The following is a 15429-nucleotide window of genomic DNA, read 5'->3' as shown; positions in this document are numbered from 1 at the left end:
TTCTAAGAGCTACTGCAAGTTGTAAAGCTTTAAGTTTTAATTATTTCATTTTCCAAGATGAAGTACCCATCATGCCTTGTGGAAGTTATTTCCCCTGAACTGTGGGTCTCTATTTAAGTCACCCATCCCTGTTATCCACCATCCTGGCTGATCAGGGTGAACGCCCCCTTTCACCCCTGTCTTCCTCATTGGAAGAAACCTCTGTGTGGGCAGGAACCAGGCCATGTCTTCATCACTGTAAGGCTACAGCCCTGGGCAGAGACGGATGGATGGAAGGGTGGGTAGAGGATGAGGACTCCACACAAAATAAGCCATTTATTGACGGAGGACTGAGAGTGTCACAAGTACAGGCCCCGGATGATGCTCACGGAGTGTCTCCAGCTGTCCTTCCAGCGCTGAGCCTCTTTCACCTGCAGCGCGGAGTCCTCCTGGACCTTCTTCAGCTCCTCTTCAAATGACGCTAAGTATTTCTGGGAGCAAGCAGCAGGAAGAGGCCACGTGAGGAAGGACTTCTGGACTGTGTCCCTAGAGGGATGCTGTGACCTGCTGGCGGGGGGCTTGGAACCCATTCCAGGCACTGGCACGAGTTCCACAGGCCATTTCCCATGTACTCTGTCCAGTAAAGCTCAGGCAGGCCTCGCTGTTTTCCACATTTTACGGATGGGAAGACTGAGGCTCACAGCCTCGCCTGAGGTTGTTTAACTAAGAACTGACTGAGCAGTGACTAGGCTCCCGGTCCCCCTGATTCTGGACTCTGCCCTCATTCCTAACCACCACACTACAATCTCTGTGAAGCGCAGGGGTCCTGGCTTCCTCGAGAGGCTGAGCCCACCAGGCCTGAAGTCCTCCCTGAACTCGGCAGCGGAATTGTGCCCACTGCCCGGGGCTTAGCGTGGTGGCTGGGGAAGGGCCTGCCTACGCACTGAGGGGTCTCCAGATACCAGGGTCAGCATATCTCTGGGCAGTACGAGGTTTCTCTCTGGGGAACCAGAACCGTCGGTCCAGACATCCTTGGAGCTGCGCGGTCCTGCAGGCAGCCTCGGGAGCAACTTCCTCTTTGGGCTTTAGCCCCACGGGTCTAACAGGCCTGGCTCCATTCCTGGCCGTGACTCTCGGTGGCATGGAGGGGACACACCTCTTTACGACTCTGCAGTAACGCGGGGACCTTCTACCTTCCTCATGGGCTTGCTACAAGGAGCCAGCGGAAGCCTTGTGTCGAGGACAGAAGCTGCAGCAGGTGCTCAGTAATTATCCCACCCATCATCACTGCCTGCTCCCCTGGCCCCCGCGCCTCTGACGACCCTGTCCCCTCGCACTGTCTTCACTGATCGCTGGAGCGCCTTCCTCTGCCCTCCAGCCTGGGTGTGGCGTCTCTCAGCTGGGCTCCTGCGGCACTGGGGCTCATGCCGTGAGACCTGAGCTATTGCTGGTTCTGGACCGGAGCTGTGGCCCATGTCCCGGTGCCTGAGGATGCTGGCTGTCACCAGGGCTGTGCCCTGGGGTACCGTGATGCGTGCCATCTGATCAGACGCCAGGGCACCTGGTGATGACAAGCCCCCTCCCTCCTTCCCACGGCAGCACTCGGAGCTGCCCTATGCTCCCGGGGCCGCACCCTCTCCACCGCGTCTCTTCACTCACCAGGTAGACGGCATCTCGGGCTTCCACGGATGCCAGGTGGCCCAGGGTCGTTTTGGTGGTTGTGATAGATGGCGTTTTCCGGAGGAGAATCTTGTTTTGGATGGTGACTTCAGTAGGTTTGATTCCTGGCCACTTTCTACAAATAAACATACATGAAAAGTCCTACAGGCTTAGCTTCATCATTCACTATGCACCCTTCGTCTCTGGTGGAAACGGTTAGCATTTCTTTAAAAAAAAATTATCATGCTTTAAATGCCTTAATTAAAAGAAAAACTCTACCGAGCGTTTGAGATTAAGCTCCTTCAAGTTCTTTTTGGCATTTTCATACAGCTTATATCCATGTGTATAGACAGCTGGGTTCTGCATGGGGAGGGGGAATCCCATGCCTCTAGGGGTTTCCCTTTTCTGGATCTCCGTTTCCTTATCACTCGCCCAGCCGGATGCCAGTCACCAGTTCCTGGCTTGCTTTTCCTACCATGATAAAAAACCACTGCTGACAATTTAGCTGGGTAAATCACTGCCTTACTTCTTCCAGAGTCACATTCCTGGGGTACCGGGGACAAGCACATCTACAGCTCTTGTCATACATGACAAGAGAGCTGTAGTGAACCCCAGTACTGCCAGCAATCTGAGAAGGTACCCCACACTGGGACAGGCCTCTCTTTATTTGGGGGTCCTTTCATGGGTCCTTATCACACGAACGAGCAGCTGCTGAGCCACGGGCACTTCAAGCACAATCTCATCGAGCTTCCCCTTCATAGTATCATGTGAGGGAGGCTGCCATGCCCACTTCACAGATGAGGAAACTGAGGCTTAAGACACAAAGCCTTTCCAAAGCTATCAGGTCTGTCTGACTTCAGAGCTCGTGCCCCTCACCATTCCACCACACCCCTCCCAGAAAACACAGCCTGCTCTCAGCTCTCACCTGCTCCCCCGTTCAATCAGGGGCTTCTCACTCTCTTCCTCCAGGGACAGCCCGGCCAGTTTCCTCCGTATTAGGATTGAGGTTTTCTGCTTGGGAGGCTCCATCTCTGGCAAGCAAGAGATGGGTTACTGATGGGGGCCTCAGCCACAGCCTGATATCAGGGGGACCCCCGACCTTACATTTACAGCAATGAAACCTTGCTCCCCTCTTCCACACTAAGAGTTTCAGGCAGGAGGGTTAAAGCTGGAATATGTGAGGTGTGGTTTGGGTGTGCATCCCAGCTCCAAAATCCTATGTATGATGCTCTGACCTTCTCGCAGCTTCTATGAGCTCCTAAATATGCTCTTTAGGAGACTTCTTTGGCTTATACTAGCCCAAAGGGGTCCTGAACTAAGAATTTCTCCTGGAATGAACACATTTGAGGTTGTCTCTCTCATGTCTGGCTCACTGCCCTGCTGTTTGACATGGAGAGAAGGGGGCTCTGTTCCTGGAGTGAGACCAGCAGGCCACAGCAGCTCTCTGCACCCTGGTCTGCAGGCAAGGCCGGGCCAGGCCACTCGGCTCAGGAGCCCGAGTTACAGAGCAGTCGAGGACCCCATGGACCTGATGCAGGGGGTCTTCCTGGCCCAGGGGTTCCCTCTGAGGTGCTGAGGCTGCCTCCCTGCCGGCTCCACTGTTCCCCCTCCAGTCTGAACCCCAGCGTCTCTGCAGGCTCCGCTTTCCCAAACCAGGCTCACACTTGCCCAAGAGACCTCCACTACTAGGCAGTGGCCAGCAGCTCAGCGTGCAAACACACTGTGACCTGGGAAATCCACTTCTGGGAGTTGTTGCCCCCAAATAGAGAAACACCGATGCAGATGTTGCTTCCAGCACAATTAGAGGAGTGAAAAGTTAGACATGGCTTGTATGCACCCGCAGGGGACTAAGTAATAAAGTAAGTGCAATGTTTATATTTGCACTTTTCATCATTGGTGAAGTCAAGCATCTTTCAACATTTATTGACCTTTTGAATTGCATGTTTGTCCTTTTTAAAAACTTGACCTGTTAAGAATGCTTCATACCACAGGAATATCAGGCCATTCTCTGACCTATTAGTTATCAGAAATATTTTTCCAGTTTGTGGTTTGTCCTTCCATCTTTTGACATTTTCCTTTATTTTTGTTTTGGCCACGGGGAGGTACACACCATTCTTTTATAGCTTCTAGCTCTCAAACTTAGGAAAGTTGTCCCTACCCCAAGATTATGAAAATATTTAGTAATAGGATTTCATTTTTTATATGTAATCTGACTCACTGGGGATTTGTTTTAGTTAAAAAAAGATAATTTTAATTAAAAAAAGAAGCAAAAAAACCCATTGATTTAGAGTATCTGTTTTCATACTGGTGGAGTTGGGGGAAAGCAGACCCCTCCAGACCCATCACCTATGTCACCAACCCCCTGGAGCCAGGGCACAAGGCCAGCAGGGTGCGTACTTGCAACCTGGACATCGTCAATGGTGACCACCTCATCCAACTGCAGCAGGAACTTCTCGGTGAAGGTGGCCAAGCTGGCTATGAAAAACCGGGCGTACTTCCGTGTGCATTCCTGGAGGAGACACGGGGAGCATGGTGTTATAAGGAGAGGACCCTGCCTCCAAAGGCAGGCCGAAGATGGGTTTGGAGAGCAATGCGTGAGACAAAACCAGGGCCGTGAGTCAACTGTGTCCAAGTTAACGGGCATCTGGTCTTTCCCCAGGAGGCTTCTCCTAAGAGTGACTTGAAGATGGGAGATGATTCTGCAATGGCCAAGGCACACACACAATTTACCAAAGAGGAAAGAAAACTTGACATGGATCTTGGGAGAAAAAAATTTCTCATTACCAATTAATTTAGAAATGCTAAAATGCAAGTTAAAACAGCCAATAAAGACCACCTCACTATAAAACCTGCCCACTTTCATGCGTTGCTGTGGCCGGGGTGCCGGCAGAGGGCCGGGCCCAGCGCTGCCTCGGCTGGGGTGCCGGCAGAGGGCCGGGCCCAGCGCTGCCGTGGCCGCGGTGCCGGCAGAGGGCCGGGCCCAGCGCTACTGTTGGTGGGCTGTCAGCTGGGGCGACCCCCGGACGGCAGGGCAGCCCTCAGCACCCAAACCTGGGAGCAGCAGGCACCGCTGACCTCCAGCTTCTCCTTGGTTACCACAATCAAGCTGTCCAGATCTCTCTGCCGCTTCTCTTCCACGTGACAGAGAGACTCCATTTCCCGGAGCTGCGCAGGGTGTCCGAGATTCGGGTGGAGCTTCTGGGCGTTTTCATCCTTCAGACAATCCAGAAGTCAGTGGGTTGTTTGACCCGGTCTTGAGGTCAGGACTAAGAAGTCACTGGCCTATGTCCTCTGCCAATTATGGCCACGGCTAGACTGGTGTGTGCATTGACCCGCGTGTGTGTGAAGGGCTGTGGACCGGCAGAGGAGTGGCAGGGCATGCAAGATTGAGGCACAGCTGGAGCCGACTCCGAGGGTTAGGAAGTGGGAGAGCTGAGCATCTTCCCCAGAACCATCAGGGATTCAGTCCAACAAAATCAACAGCATGAACGTCCCCTGGTTCCAAGGACCAAGTGGACAATCACTGTTGATCTCAAGGTCCACAGCCCCACAGAACCAGCCAACCTACCTGTTACATCCAACGAGGGATGTGCTGGACCCAACAGCCGAGCTGGTTCGGCTCTTAAGTGCCTAGTGTCCCTCACCCCCACCCGACAACCCCAGGCCTGGCCCAGCTCCTTCCCTGGGACTCGGTTCTGCTGATGCCTGCCTCTATGTGTGAATCCCAGGGTGATCCCGGGGCCCCACCTTCCTTTTCTCCAGCTGTTCCTGGTGATTCAAGAACTGTCTTCGGATATCTTTGGTGGAGGCGCAGCATTTTTTCCAGTGGTGCTCCCTGAAATTCTCCATCACCAGCCAACACGCCTGGGGCAGAACCTCCTCAAATCTCCTCATCTGGGCCCGTAATTCTGTAGGAATCGGGGGCGGGGGGCCAGGCGGGGAGGACTGAGCCGAGCCAGCTGCCGAGGCCATCTCTCCAACAAAGGCTCGATGCAGCGTCCCAAAGAGAGGCTTGGTCTCCAGTGTGGTAATAGCTATTCCATCAAAAGGGGTCCCGTGGGCAAACTGGTATTAAAGATACCAGATTAAGCAAGTTCAGAGGACGTCTCACACTGTAGGACTTGCCAGAACCTTACACACCGCACTGCATCTTTAAGCGGTTCTATTTCACCCATTCTCTCTCCAGATATTACCCAAGCCCAAGTCTCCTCCTCTCCCTCTGGACCGCCAAGGAGCTGCACGCCAGACCTACTTTTTCCTTCATCTCTCTTCACCTCTCTCCTGTATTTCTAGTCCTTTGTTTTCCTCTGTTACATTTTTGGTTATTTTGTTTGGCACTAAAGCCACTCATAATTTTTAAATTTCAACGATTTATTTTTTGCAATATACATAAGCTTTATTTGATTCTCTTTTTATTTGGTTTCTCTTTATTTGGTTCATATTTACTTGCTCACTTTAATAGTCTTTTGCTCCTTACTCATATTTCTAATTTCCTCTTTTATTTAACTCGAAATAATTACTGTATTTTATATTCTGTGTCTGTCACATTCAATATCTGAAGTCCTTACTGATCTCATTCTGTTGCCTCATGTTGAAGGTACCTTTTTGCTGTGTGTGTGTGTGTGTGTGTGTGTGTGTTTTGTTTTACGGGGAGCTCTTATTTGGGGCATTTTATGTGTGGGAATCCCTGGAGGCCTGGAGAGGATTTGTAGTATCTCGACTAAACAAGCATCTGGGGATGACACACTCCAAATCATTTTAAGCTATCATCTAGAAATCTTTTGGATGATCCACAAACACAGAGTTGAATTTAGGTGCAACTTCAGTTTAAACACCACAAAAGGCCTGGCTTACAGATTCTCATTAGAGTTCTTCTTTGCCCAGCGCCATGGCTTTTAACAAGACACTTTCCTTCTAGTTCGTGGGGGAGGAGGTTTGGTTTCTGTCTCATTCCCTTGACTCTGCGGACAGCGCCCCGGGGAGTCCCAGCTCTCTGCGGCTCGTGCCCTTTCAGGCTGCACGCCTTGGGCGGTCTGGGGCCTGGTCTCTGGCCCCAGTGCCCTGGAGGCCGTGACAACAGAGGCTCAAGAGGGCCTGAGAGTCAGCAAGCCCTCAGGGCCAAAGCCAGAGTCACGGCTCCGTTAGTCTGTGTTCCTATTCTCGCTTAATCCTGAGGCCTTACGCATTTCTTACTTTACAGCTAGCTCATCCATACACTTAAAAGTTTATCACAAAAGTGTTATACCCAGGATTTTTACATGTGTTCAGTGGGAGAGTTGCCCAGGATACTTGGACCCCCTGTAGGAAATGGAAGTCTTCATTTCACGTGAACTGTCAGCCTTCCCGGGAGGGACATGATCTGCAGCATTTCCCAAACCCATGTGACCATGGAACCTTTCTTTTGAGGAAGATCACATGGGATGGAACCCCACATAGGGGGAAGCTCTGAGCTAGAGAAACCAAATGCTGCCTGTGGTTTCAATTCCAGTCATTCTACAACTGCAGGAATGAGAGCCATTGTTGATTTCCCCTGGATACAGCAAGGCTGTGAGGGGCTGAGTCCTCAAAAAACCCTTGCATGGTGGGTGTTATCCTTGGCTCCATGTACAGGCAAGGGGAGGGGACTTGATCCATGTCATACAGTTGGGGACGGCAGTGCCGGGTCTTGATCTCAGTCTGCCTACCCCCTAATCCTCTCCCGTTTCTACCCCTGCTGCCCCTCAACCCATAGCAGGCCTGCGATGGGCCCTCAGGTTCCCTGCCTTACAAGCAGAGGTAACCAGGGCTTAACGACTTAGAGATAATTAGCAAAAACACATAAGGCCGGGGACATGGAGAACTGGGCAAGGAGAGAGGCAGCCAAGGGTGTGTTCTCACAGCTCCTTTTATGTCGTTATAATCAACATAAACGGCACGATATATCCCGCCTGCCTGTTTTCATGTCCCTGTTCTCTAGGAGGCTGTGTCTATTAAGTTCATCACAGCCCAGGCACACACTAGACACGGTGGAAGGATTCTTCAAATGATTAAACACAGAGGCACCATATGACCCACCAATTCTACTCCTAGGTATACACCCAAGAGAAATGAAATCATACATCCACACACAACATGCACATGAATGTTCATAGCAGCGCCATCCATAACTGCCAAACGGTGGATACAGCCAAATGCCTATCACTGAATAAACAAACAAACTATGGTTTATGCACACTATGGAATATGATCCAGCCATAAAAAGGCTACCTGACACATAGTAACAATGGACGAACAGAAAGTAGGTTAGTGGTTGCTGAGGGCTGGGGACATGATAGAGGGACAGAGGTTCTGAAATTCACAGTGGCGATGGTTGCACAACTCTCTGAACACATTAAAACCCACTGAATTGTAACGCAGCTTCCCACTAACTATCTAGCTTACACTCGTGTGCGTGTTCAATTGCTCGGTCACGTCCGATTCTTTGTGGCCCTTTGAGTTGTAGCCTGAATTGTAGCAGGCTTCTCTGTCCACAGGATTTCCCAGGTAAGAATACTGGAGTGGGTTGTCATTTCCTCCTCCAGGGGATCCTCCTGACCCAGGGACTGAACCCACATCTCCTGCACTGCCGGCAAATTCTCACATGGTAGTGCATATATGTCAATACTAATCTCCCAGTTCATCCCACTCCCCCTTTCTCCCCTATTTCATTAAGGGAATATCTCAATAAAGCTGCAAAAAATTTTCAAAGAGTGAAACATTTTTAGTGATACAAATCACTATATTTCTCAAGAAAAGCATTTTGCGGGGAGGGCATTGTTTTTTCCCCAGTTAAATCTGATCAAGGTTTTTTGCCTCATTCTAAGATGTCAGTTTTTCACAGGGAGGTTCTTCTGCCTCCATGTGACCTCCAGGTCAGGAGGGCACCATTCAGGCCGTGAGTGGCCACCAGCTTCCTGCAGCCCTACCCGCCCCCGGCCTACCGGTCACACCGACCTATGAGGCAGGAGTTGCGGTAGTCGTCTGTCTGGGTGTGGTACTCCAGGATCTTCCTGCAGATGTTCTCTGCGCACTGCTCGAAGCTTTCGTACATGCAGTCGGGCCTGGTGACTGAGCGTTTCTCTTTGCGGTAATAGTCCTACAGGAGAGGGTGGACAGGGGGGGAGCCAGGCCCCGCTCAGGGGGCTCTGGCCCAAGATCCTGGCATCCTCCTCTGTGCTCTCCTCACCCCTTGATCTTCTCAACTGCTGTCCCCTCCTCTGGGGTCTCCCTCCTCCCTCTGTCTTTTTCCCCACACTGGGGTCTCCCTCCTCCCTCTGTCCCTGTCCCCCACACTGGCTCTCCCTCCTCCCTCTGTCCTTGTCCCCACACTGGGTCTCCCTCCTCCCTCTGTCCCTGTCCCCACACTGGGGTCTCCCTCCTCCCTCTGTCCCTGTCCCCCACACTGGCTCTCCCTCCTCCCTCTGTCCCTGTCCCCACACTGGGTCTCCCTCCTCCCTCTGTCCTTGTCCCCTCCTCTGGGGTCTCCCTCCTCTCTCTGTCCCTGTCCCCACACTGGGGTCTCCCTCCTCCCTCTGTCCCTGTCCCCACACTGGGGTCTCCCTCCTCCCTCTGTCCCTGTCCCCCACACTGGCTCTCCCTCCTCCCTCTGTCCCTGTCCCCACACTGGGTCTCCCTCCTCCCTCTGTCCTTGTCCCCTCCTCTGGGGTCTCCCTCCTCCCTCTGTCCTTGTCCCCACACTGGGTCTCCCTCCTCCCTCTGTCCCTGTCCCCACACTGGGTCTCCCTCCTCCCTCTGTCCCTGTCTCCACACTGGGGTCTCCCTCCTCCCTCTGTCCCTGTCACCACACTGGGTCTCCCTCCTCCCTCTGTCCTTGTCCCCACACTGGGTCTCCCTCCTCCCTCTGTCCCTGTCCCCACACTGGGTCTCCCTCCTCCCTCTGTCCCTGTCCCCACACTGGGGTGTCCCTCCTCCCTCTGTCCCTGTCTCCACACTGGGGTCTCCCTCCTCCCTCTGTCCCTGTCCCCACACTGGGTCTCCCTCCTCCCTCTGTCCCTGTCCCCACACTGGGTCTCCCTCCTCCCTCTGTCCCTGTCCCCTACACAGGGGTCTCCCTCCTCCCTCTGTCCCTGTCCCGTACACTGGGGTCTTTCCTCCCTCTGTCCTTGTCCCCTCCTCTGGGGTCTCCCTCCCCCCTCTGTCCTTGTCCCCTCCTCTGGGGTCTCCCTCCCCCCTCTGTCCTTGTCCCCTACACTGGGTCTCCCTCCTCCCTCTGTCCGTGTCCCCTACACTGGGGTCTTTCCTCCCTCTGTCCTTGTCCCCTCCTCTGGGGTCTCCCTCCTCCCTCTGTCCTTGTCCCCTCCTCTGGGGTCTCCCTCCCCCCTCTGTCCTTGTCCCCTACACTGGGTCTCCCTCCTCCCTCTGTCCCTGTCCCCACACTGGGGTGTCCCTCCTCCCTCTGTCCCTGTCTCCACACTGGGGTCTCCCTCCTCCCTCTGTCCTTGTCCCCTACACTGGGTCTCCCTCCTCCCTCTGTCCCTGTCTCCACACTGGGGTCTCCCTCCTCCCTCTGTCCTTGTCCCCACATTGGGTCTCCCTCCTCCCTCTATCCCTGTCCCCACACTGGGTCTCCCTCCTCCCTCTGTCCCTGTCTCCACACTGGGGTCTCCCTCCTCCCTCTGTCCTTGTCCCCACACTGGGTCTCCCTCCTCCCTCTGTCCTTGTCCCCACACTGGGTCTCCCTCCTCCCTCTGTCCCTGTCCCCTACACTGGGGTCTCCCTCCTCCCTCTGTCCCTGTCCCCTACACTGGGGTTTTTCCTCCCTCTGTCCTTGTCCCCTCCTCTGGGGTCTCCCTCCTCCCTCTGTCCTTGTCCCCTCCTCTGGGGTCTCCCTCCCCCCTCTTTCCTTGTCCCCACACTGGGTCTCCCTCCTCCCTCTGTCCCTGTCCCCTACACTGGGTCTCCCTCCCCCCTCTGTCCTTGTCCCCTCCTCTGGGGTCTCCCTCCTCCCTCTGTCCCTGTCCCCTACACTGGGTCTCCCTCCTCCCTCTGTCCTTGTCCCCTCCTCTGGGGTCTCCCTCCTCCCTCTGTCCTTGTCCCCTACACTGGGTCTCCCTCCCCCCTCTGTCCTTGTCCCCTCCTCTGGGGTCTCCCTCCTCCCTCTGTCCCTGTCCCCTACACTGGGTCTCCCTCCTCCCTCTGTCCTTGTCCCCTCCTCTGGGGTCTCCCTCCTCCCTCTGTCCTTGTCCCCTCCTCTGGGGTCTCCCTCCTCCCTCTGTCCCTGTCCCCTACACTGGGTCTCCCTCCTCCCTCTGTCCGTGTCCCCTACACTGGGGTCTTTCCTCCCTCTGTCCTTGTCCCCTCCTCTGGGGTCTCCCTCCTCCCTCTGTCCTTGTCCCCTCCTCTGGGGTCTCCCTCCCCCCTCTGTCCTTGTCCCCTACACTGGGTCTCCCTCCTCCCTCTGTCCCTGTCCCCACACTGGGGTGTCCCTCCTCCCTCTGTCCCTGTCTCCACACTGGGGTCTCCCTCCTCCCTCTGTCCTTGTCCCCACACTGGGTCTCCCTCCTCCCTCTATCCCTGTCCCCACACTGGGTCTCCCTCCTCCCTCTGTCCCTGTCTCCACACTGGGGTCTCCCTCCTCCCTCTGTCCTTGTCCCCACACTGGGTCTCCCTCCTCCCTCTGTCCTTGTCCCCACACTGGGTCTCCCTCCTCCCTCTGTCCCTGTCCCCTACACTGGGGTCTCCCTCCTCCCTCTGTCCCTGTCCCCTACACTGGGGTTTTTCCTCCCTCTGTCCTTGTCCCCTCCTCTGGGGTCTCCCTCCTCCCTCTGTCCTTGTCCCCTCCTCTGGGGTCTCCCTCCCCCCTCTTTCCTTGTCCCCACACTGGGTCTCCCTCCTCCCTCTGTCCCTGTCCCCTACACTGGGTCTCCCTCCCCCCTCTGTCCTTGTCCCCTCCTCTGGGGTCTCCCTCCTCCCTCTGTCCCTGTCCCCTACACTGGGTCTCCCTCCTCCCTCTGTCCTTGTCCCCTCCTCTGGGGTCTCCCTCCTCCCTCTGTCCTTGTCCCCTACACTGGGTCTCCCTCCCCCCTCTGTCCTTGTCCCCTCCTCTGGGGTCTCCCTCCTCCCTCTGTCCCTGTCCCCTACACTGGGTCTCCCTCCTCCCTCTGTCCTTGTCCCCTCCTCTGGGGTCTCCCTCCTCCCTCTGTCCCTGTCCCCTACACTGGGTCTCCCTCCTCCCTCTGTCCTTGTCCCCTCCTCTGGGGTCTCCCTCCTCCCTCTGTCCTTGTCCCCTCCTCTGGGGTCTCCCTCCTCCCTCTGTCCCTGTCCCCTACACTGGGTCTCCCTCCTCCCTCTGTCCGTGTCCCCTACACTGGGGTCTTTCCTCCCTCTGTCCTTGTCCCCTCCTCTGGGGTCTCCCTCCTCCCTCTGTCCTTGTCCCCTCCTCTGGGGTCTCCCTCCCCCCTCTGTCCTTGTCCCCTACACTGGGTCTCCCTCCTCCCTCTGTCCCTGTCCCCACACTGGGGTGTCCCTCCTCCCTCTGTCCCTGTCTCCACACTGGGGTCTCCCTCCTCCCTCTGTCCTTGTCCCCTACACTGGGTCTCCCTCCTCCCTCTGTCCCTGTCTCCACACTGGGGTCTCCCTCCTCCCTCTGTCCTTGTCCCCACACTGGGTCTCCCTCCTCCCTCTATCCCTGTCCCCACACTGGGTCTCCCTCCTCCCTCTGTCCCTGTCTCCACACTGGGGTCTCCCTCCTCCCTCTGTCCTTGTCCCCACACTGGGTCTCCCTCCTCCCTCTGTCCTTGTCCCCACACTGGGTCTCCCTCCTCCCTCTGTCCCTGTCCCCTACACTGGGGTCTCCCTCCTCCCTCTGTCCCTGTCCCCTACACTGGGGTTTTTCCTCCCTCTGTCCTTGTCCCCTCCTCTGGGGTCTCCCTCCTCCCTCTGTCCTTGTCCCCTCCTCTGGGGTCTCCCTCCCCCCTCTTTCCTTGTCCCCACACTGGGTCTCCCTCCTCCCTCTGTCCCTGTCCCCTACACTGGGTCTCCCTCCCCCCTCTGTCCTTGTCCCCTCCTCTGGGGTCTCCCTCCTCCCTCTGTCCCTGTCCCCTACACTGGGTCTCCCTCCTCCCTCTGTCCTTGTCCCCTCCTCTGGGGTCTCCCTCCTCCCTCTGTCCTTGTCCCCTACACTGGGTCTCCCTTCCCCCTCTGTCCTTGTCCCCTCCTCTGGGGTCTCCCTCCTCCCTCTGTCCCTGTCCCCTACACTGGGTCTCCCTCCTCCCTCTGTCCTTGTCCCCTCCTCTGGGGTCTCCCTCCTCCCTCTGTCCCTGTCCCCTACACTGGGTCTCCCTCCTCCCTCTGTCCTTGTCCCCTCCTCTGGGGTCTCCCTCCTCCCTCTGTCCTTGTCCCCTCCTCTGGGGTCTCCCTCCTCCCTCTGTCCCTGTCCCCTACACTGGGTCTCCCTCCTCCCTCTGTCCTTGTCCCCTCCTCTGGGGTCTCCCTCCTCCCTCTGTCCTTGTCCCCTCCTCTGGGGTCTCCCTCCTCCCTCTGTCCCTGTCCCCTACACTGGGTCTCCCTCCTCCCTCTGTCCTTGTCCCCTACACTGGGTCTCCCCCCTCCCTCTGTCCTTGTCCCCTCCTCTGGGGTCTCCCTCCTCCCTCTGTCCCTGTCCCCTACACTGGGTCTCCCTCCTCCCTCTGTCCTTGTCCCCTCCTCTGGGGTCTCCCTCCTCCCTCTTTCCTTGTCCCCTCCTCTGGGGTCTCCCTCCTCCCTCTGTCCCTGTCCCCTACACTGGGTCTCCCTCCTCCCTCTGTCCTTGTCCCCTCCTCTGGGGTCTCCCTCCTCCCTCTGTTCCTGTCCCCTACACTGGGTCTCCCTCCTCCCTCTGTCCCTGTCCCCTACACTGGGGTCTCCCTCCTCCCTCTGTCCCTGTCCCCTACACTGGGTCTCCCTCCCCCCTCTGTCCTTGTCCCCTCCTCTGGGGTCTCCCTCCTCCCTCTGTCCTTGTCCCCTCCTCTGGGGTCTCCCTCCTCCCTCTGTCCCTGTCCCCTACACTGGGTCTCCCTCCTCCCTCTGTCCTTGTCCCCTACACTGGGTCTCCCTCCCCCCTCTGTCCTTGTCCCCTCCTCTGGGGTCTCCCTCCTCCCTCTGTCCCTGTCCCCTACACTGGGTCTCCCTCCTCCCTCTGTCCTTGTCCCCTCCTCTGGGGTCTCCCTCCTCCCTGTTTCCTTGTCCCCTCCTCTGGGGTCTCCCTCCTCCCTCTGTCCCTGTCCCCTACACTGGGTCTCCCTCCTCCCTCTGTCCTTGTCCCCTCCTCTGGGGTCTCCCTCCTCCCTCTGTTCCTGTCCCCTACACTGGGTCTCCCTCCTCCCTCTGTCCCTGTCCCCTACACTGGGGTCTCCCTCCTCCCTCTGTCCCTGTCCCCTACACTGGGTCTCCCTCCCCCCTCTGTCCTTGTCCCCTCCTCTGGGGTCTCCCTCCTCCTTCTGTCCTTGTCCCCTCCTCTGGGGTCTCCCTCCTCCCTCTGTCCCTGTCCCCTACACTGGGGTCTCTCCCCCCTCTGTCCTTGTCACCACTGTCACTGTCCCAGGGCTACACGAGGCATAAGCAAGTCAGTGGTAAAACTCTGCACCCTTCAAGACGAAGATGGGTCTTCCACCCATGAGACCAAGAGCTTTCTATGGAGCGCCAAGCGGGGCCACTAACACAGATGGCCCAGAGCTCTGCTCCAAAGCGCCCCACCCAGGGAGACGCCGACGGGGAGCACAGAGACACCGCTGTGTGGGATGCGCTGGACCGGGGCCCCGGGTTGCTCCTACCAGAGGCCCCTGCCGCAGACACTTGCTCCCACAGCGCCAGCCACCCTCTGTGGTGCCCTCACGTGTCGTTCTCTGCTGGGCGCTGGCCACTCCGGGGCAGAGACCAGGCGTGCTCCTGATACCCCGTGTGCTAATGCCTGACACACAGGACCCAGGACATGTTTGGAGGCGGAATAAATGGGTAAATGGACGGGTGAGCTTTAACTCTAGGATGAGAAACGCCACACAAGGTGATAGACGCTGGGCCGCTGTGGGGGCTGTACACGGGGGCTGTACTCCCCTCTCCTCAGTTTTACCCAAAGGTCGTTATTGGCAGAAGGCGGGGGGAGAGCCCGCTGGGGGCGTGTGGCCAGCAGATGGCACGAGGGCAGGCAGAGCCCTCACCTCCACGACCGTCAGCAGGAGCTCGTTGCTCTCCCAGAGGAGGCTCAGGATGATGCCTTTAAAATCCCTGCAACACACAGGAGACAGATCCCTGAGAGGGCTTGTCTGATCACAGCAAATGGTGTGGACAAGACCAAGTGCACACACTGCTTGGAATTACTCACTCTTGCCCCAGGGCCATTGCTCACACGGGTTCCTCTCCAGGGAACACAAATAGCTTTCCTCTTTGTCACATTTGCTTTTCCTCCGGCCCTGGCTCAGTGGCAACCCGACTGCCTCGTTCCAACGCCCTGAGCAGCTCTCAGCTTTCTAGCCTCCCCATAGGAGCTCTGGGGATTGATATGTGTGGCTGGCTGATTGATTAGCCCCATCTCTCCCAGCAGCTGGTAAAGGCCAGCAGGACACACACTGTCTACTTTCGTTCCCCATAGGGTCCCCTGTCCAGTGTATTGCCTACACCTATCAGTGTCTCTGTCTTGGTTGAGAGGAGAAAGAACGATTCCTTATAAACATTCATCAAATGTGCCGGACTGCCTGTAGGACCAAACATCCCCTTTCTGATACATCTGGCCTTTAGGCTGACTGTGCACACGAGGTCCTTTACTGAACAAATCTGCCT

General features: G+C 56.5%; 1 protein-coding gene across 1 annotated transcript in view; it reads right to left on the bottom strand.

Moving 5' to 3' along the window:
• Positions 1-338: 338 nt before the first annotated feature.
• CCDC180 (coiled-coil domain containing 180) overlaps positions 339-15429 on the bottom strand; it is a 58685-nt gene continuing 43594 nt past the window's right edge. The window contains 8 exon segments of the mRNA XM_065908285.1: positions 339-470; positions 1639-1774; positions 2564-2669; positions 4036-4147; positions 4714-4851; positions 5386-5546; positions 8611-8752; positions 14811-14877. Of these exon segments, the coding sequence (XP_065764357.1) occupies positions 339-470; positions 1639-1774; positions 2564-2669; positions 4036-4147; positions 4714-4851; positions 5386-5546; positions 8611-8752; positions 14811-14877 (994 nt within the window).

The sequence above is a fragment of the Muntiacus reevesi genome, chromosome 17 (genome assembly GCF_963930625.1).
Source record: "Muntiacus reevesi chromosome 17, mMunRee1.1, whole genome shotgun sequence".
NCBI classification, from domain to species: domain Eukaryota; kingdom Metazoa; phylum Chordata; class Mammalia; order Artiodactyla; family Cervidae; genus Muntiacus; species Muntiacus reevesi.
Note: the sequence above shows the minus strand (reverse complement) of the source record. Positions and strands in the feature narration are given on the sequence as shown.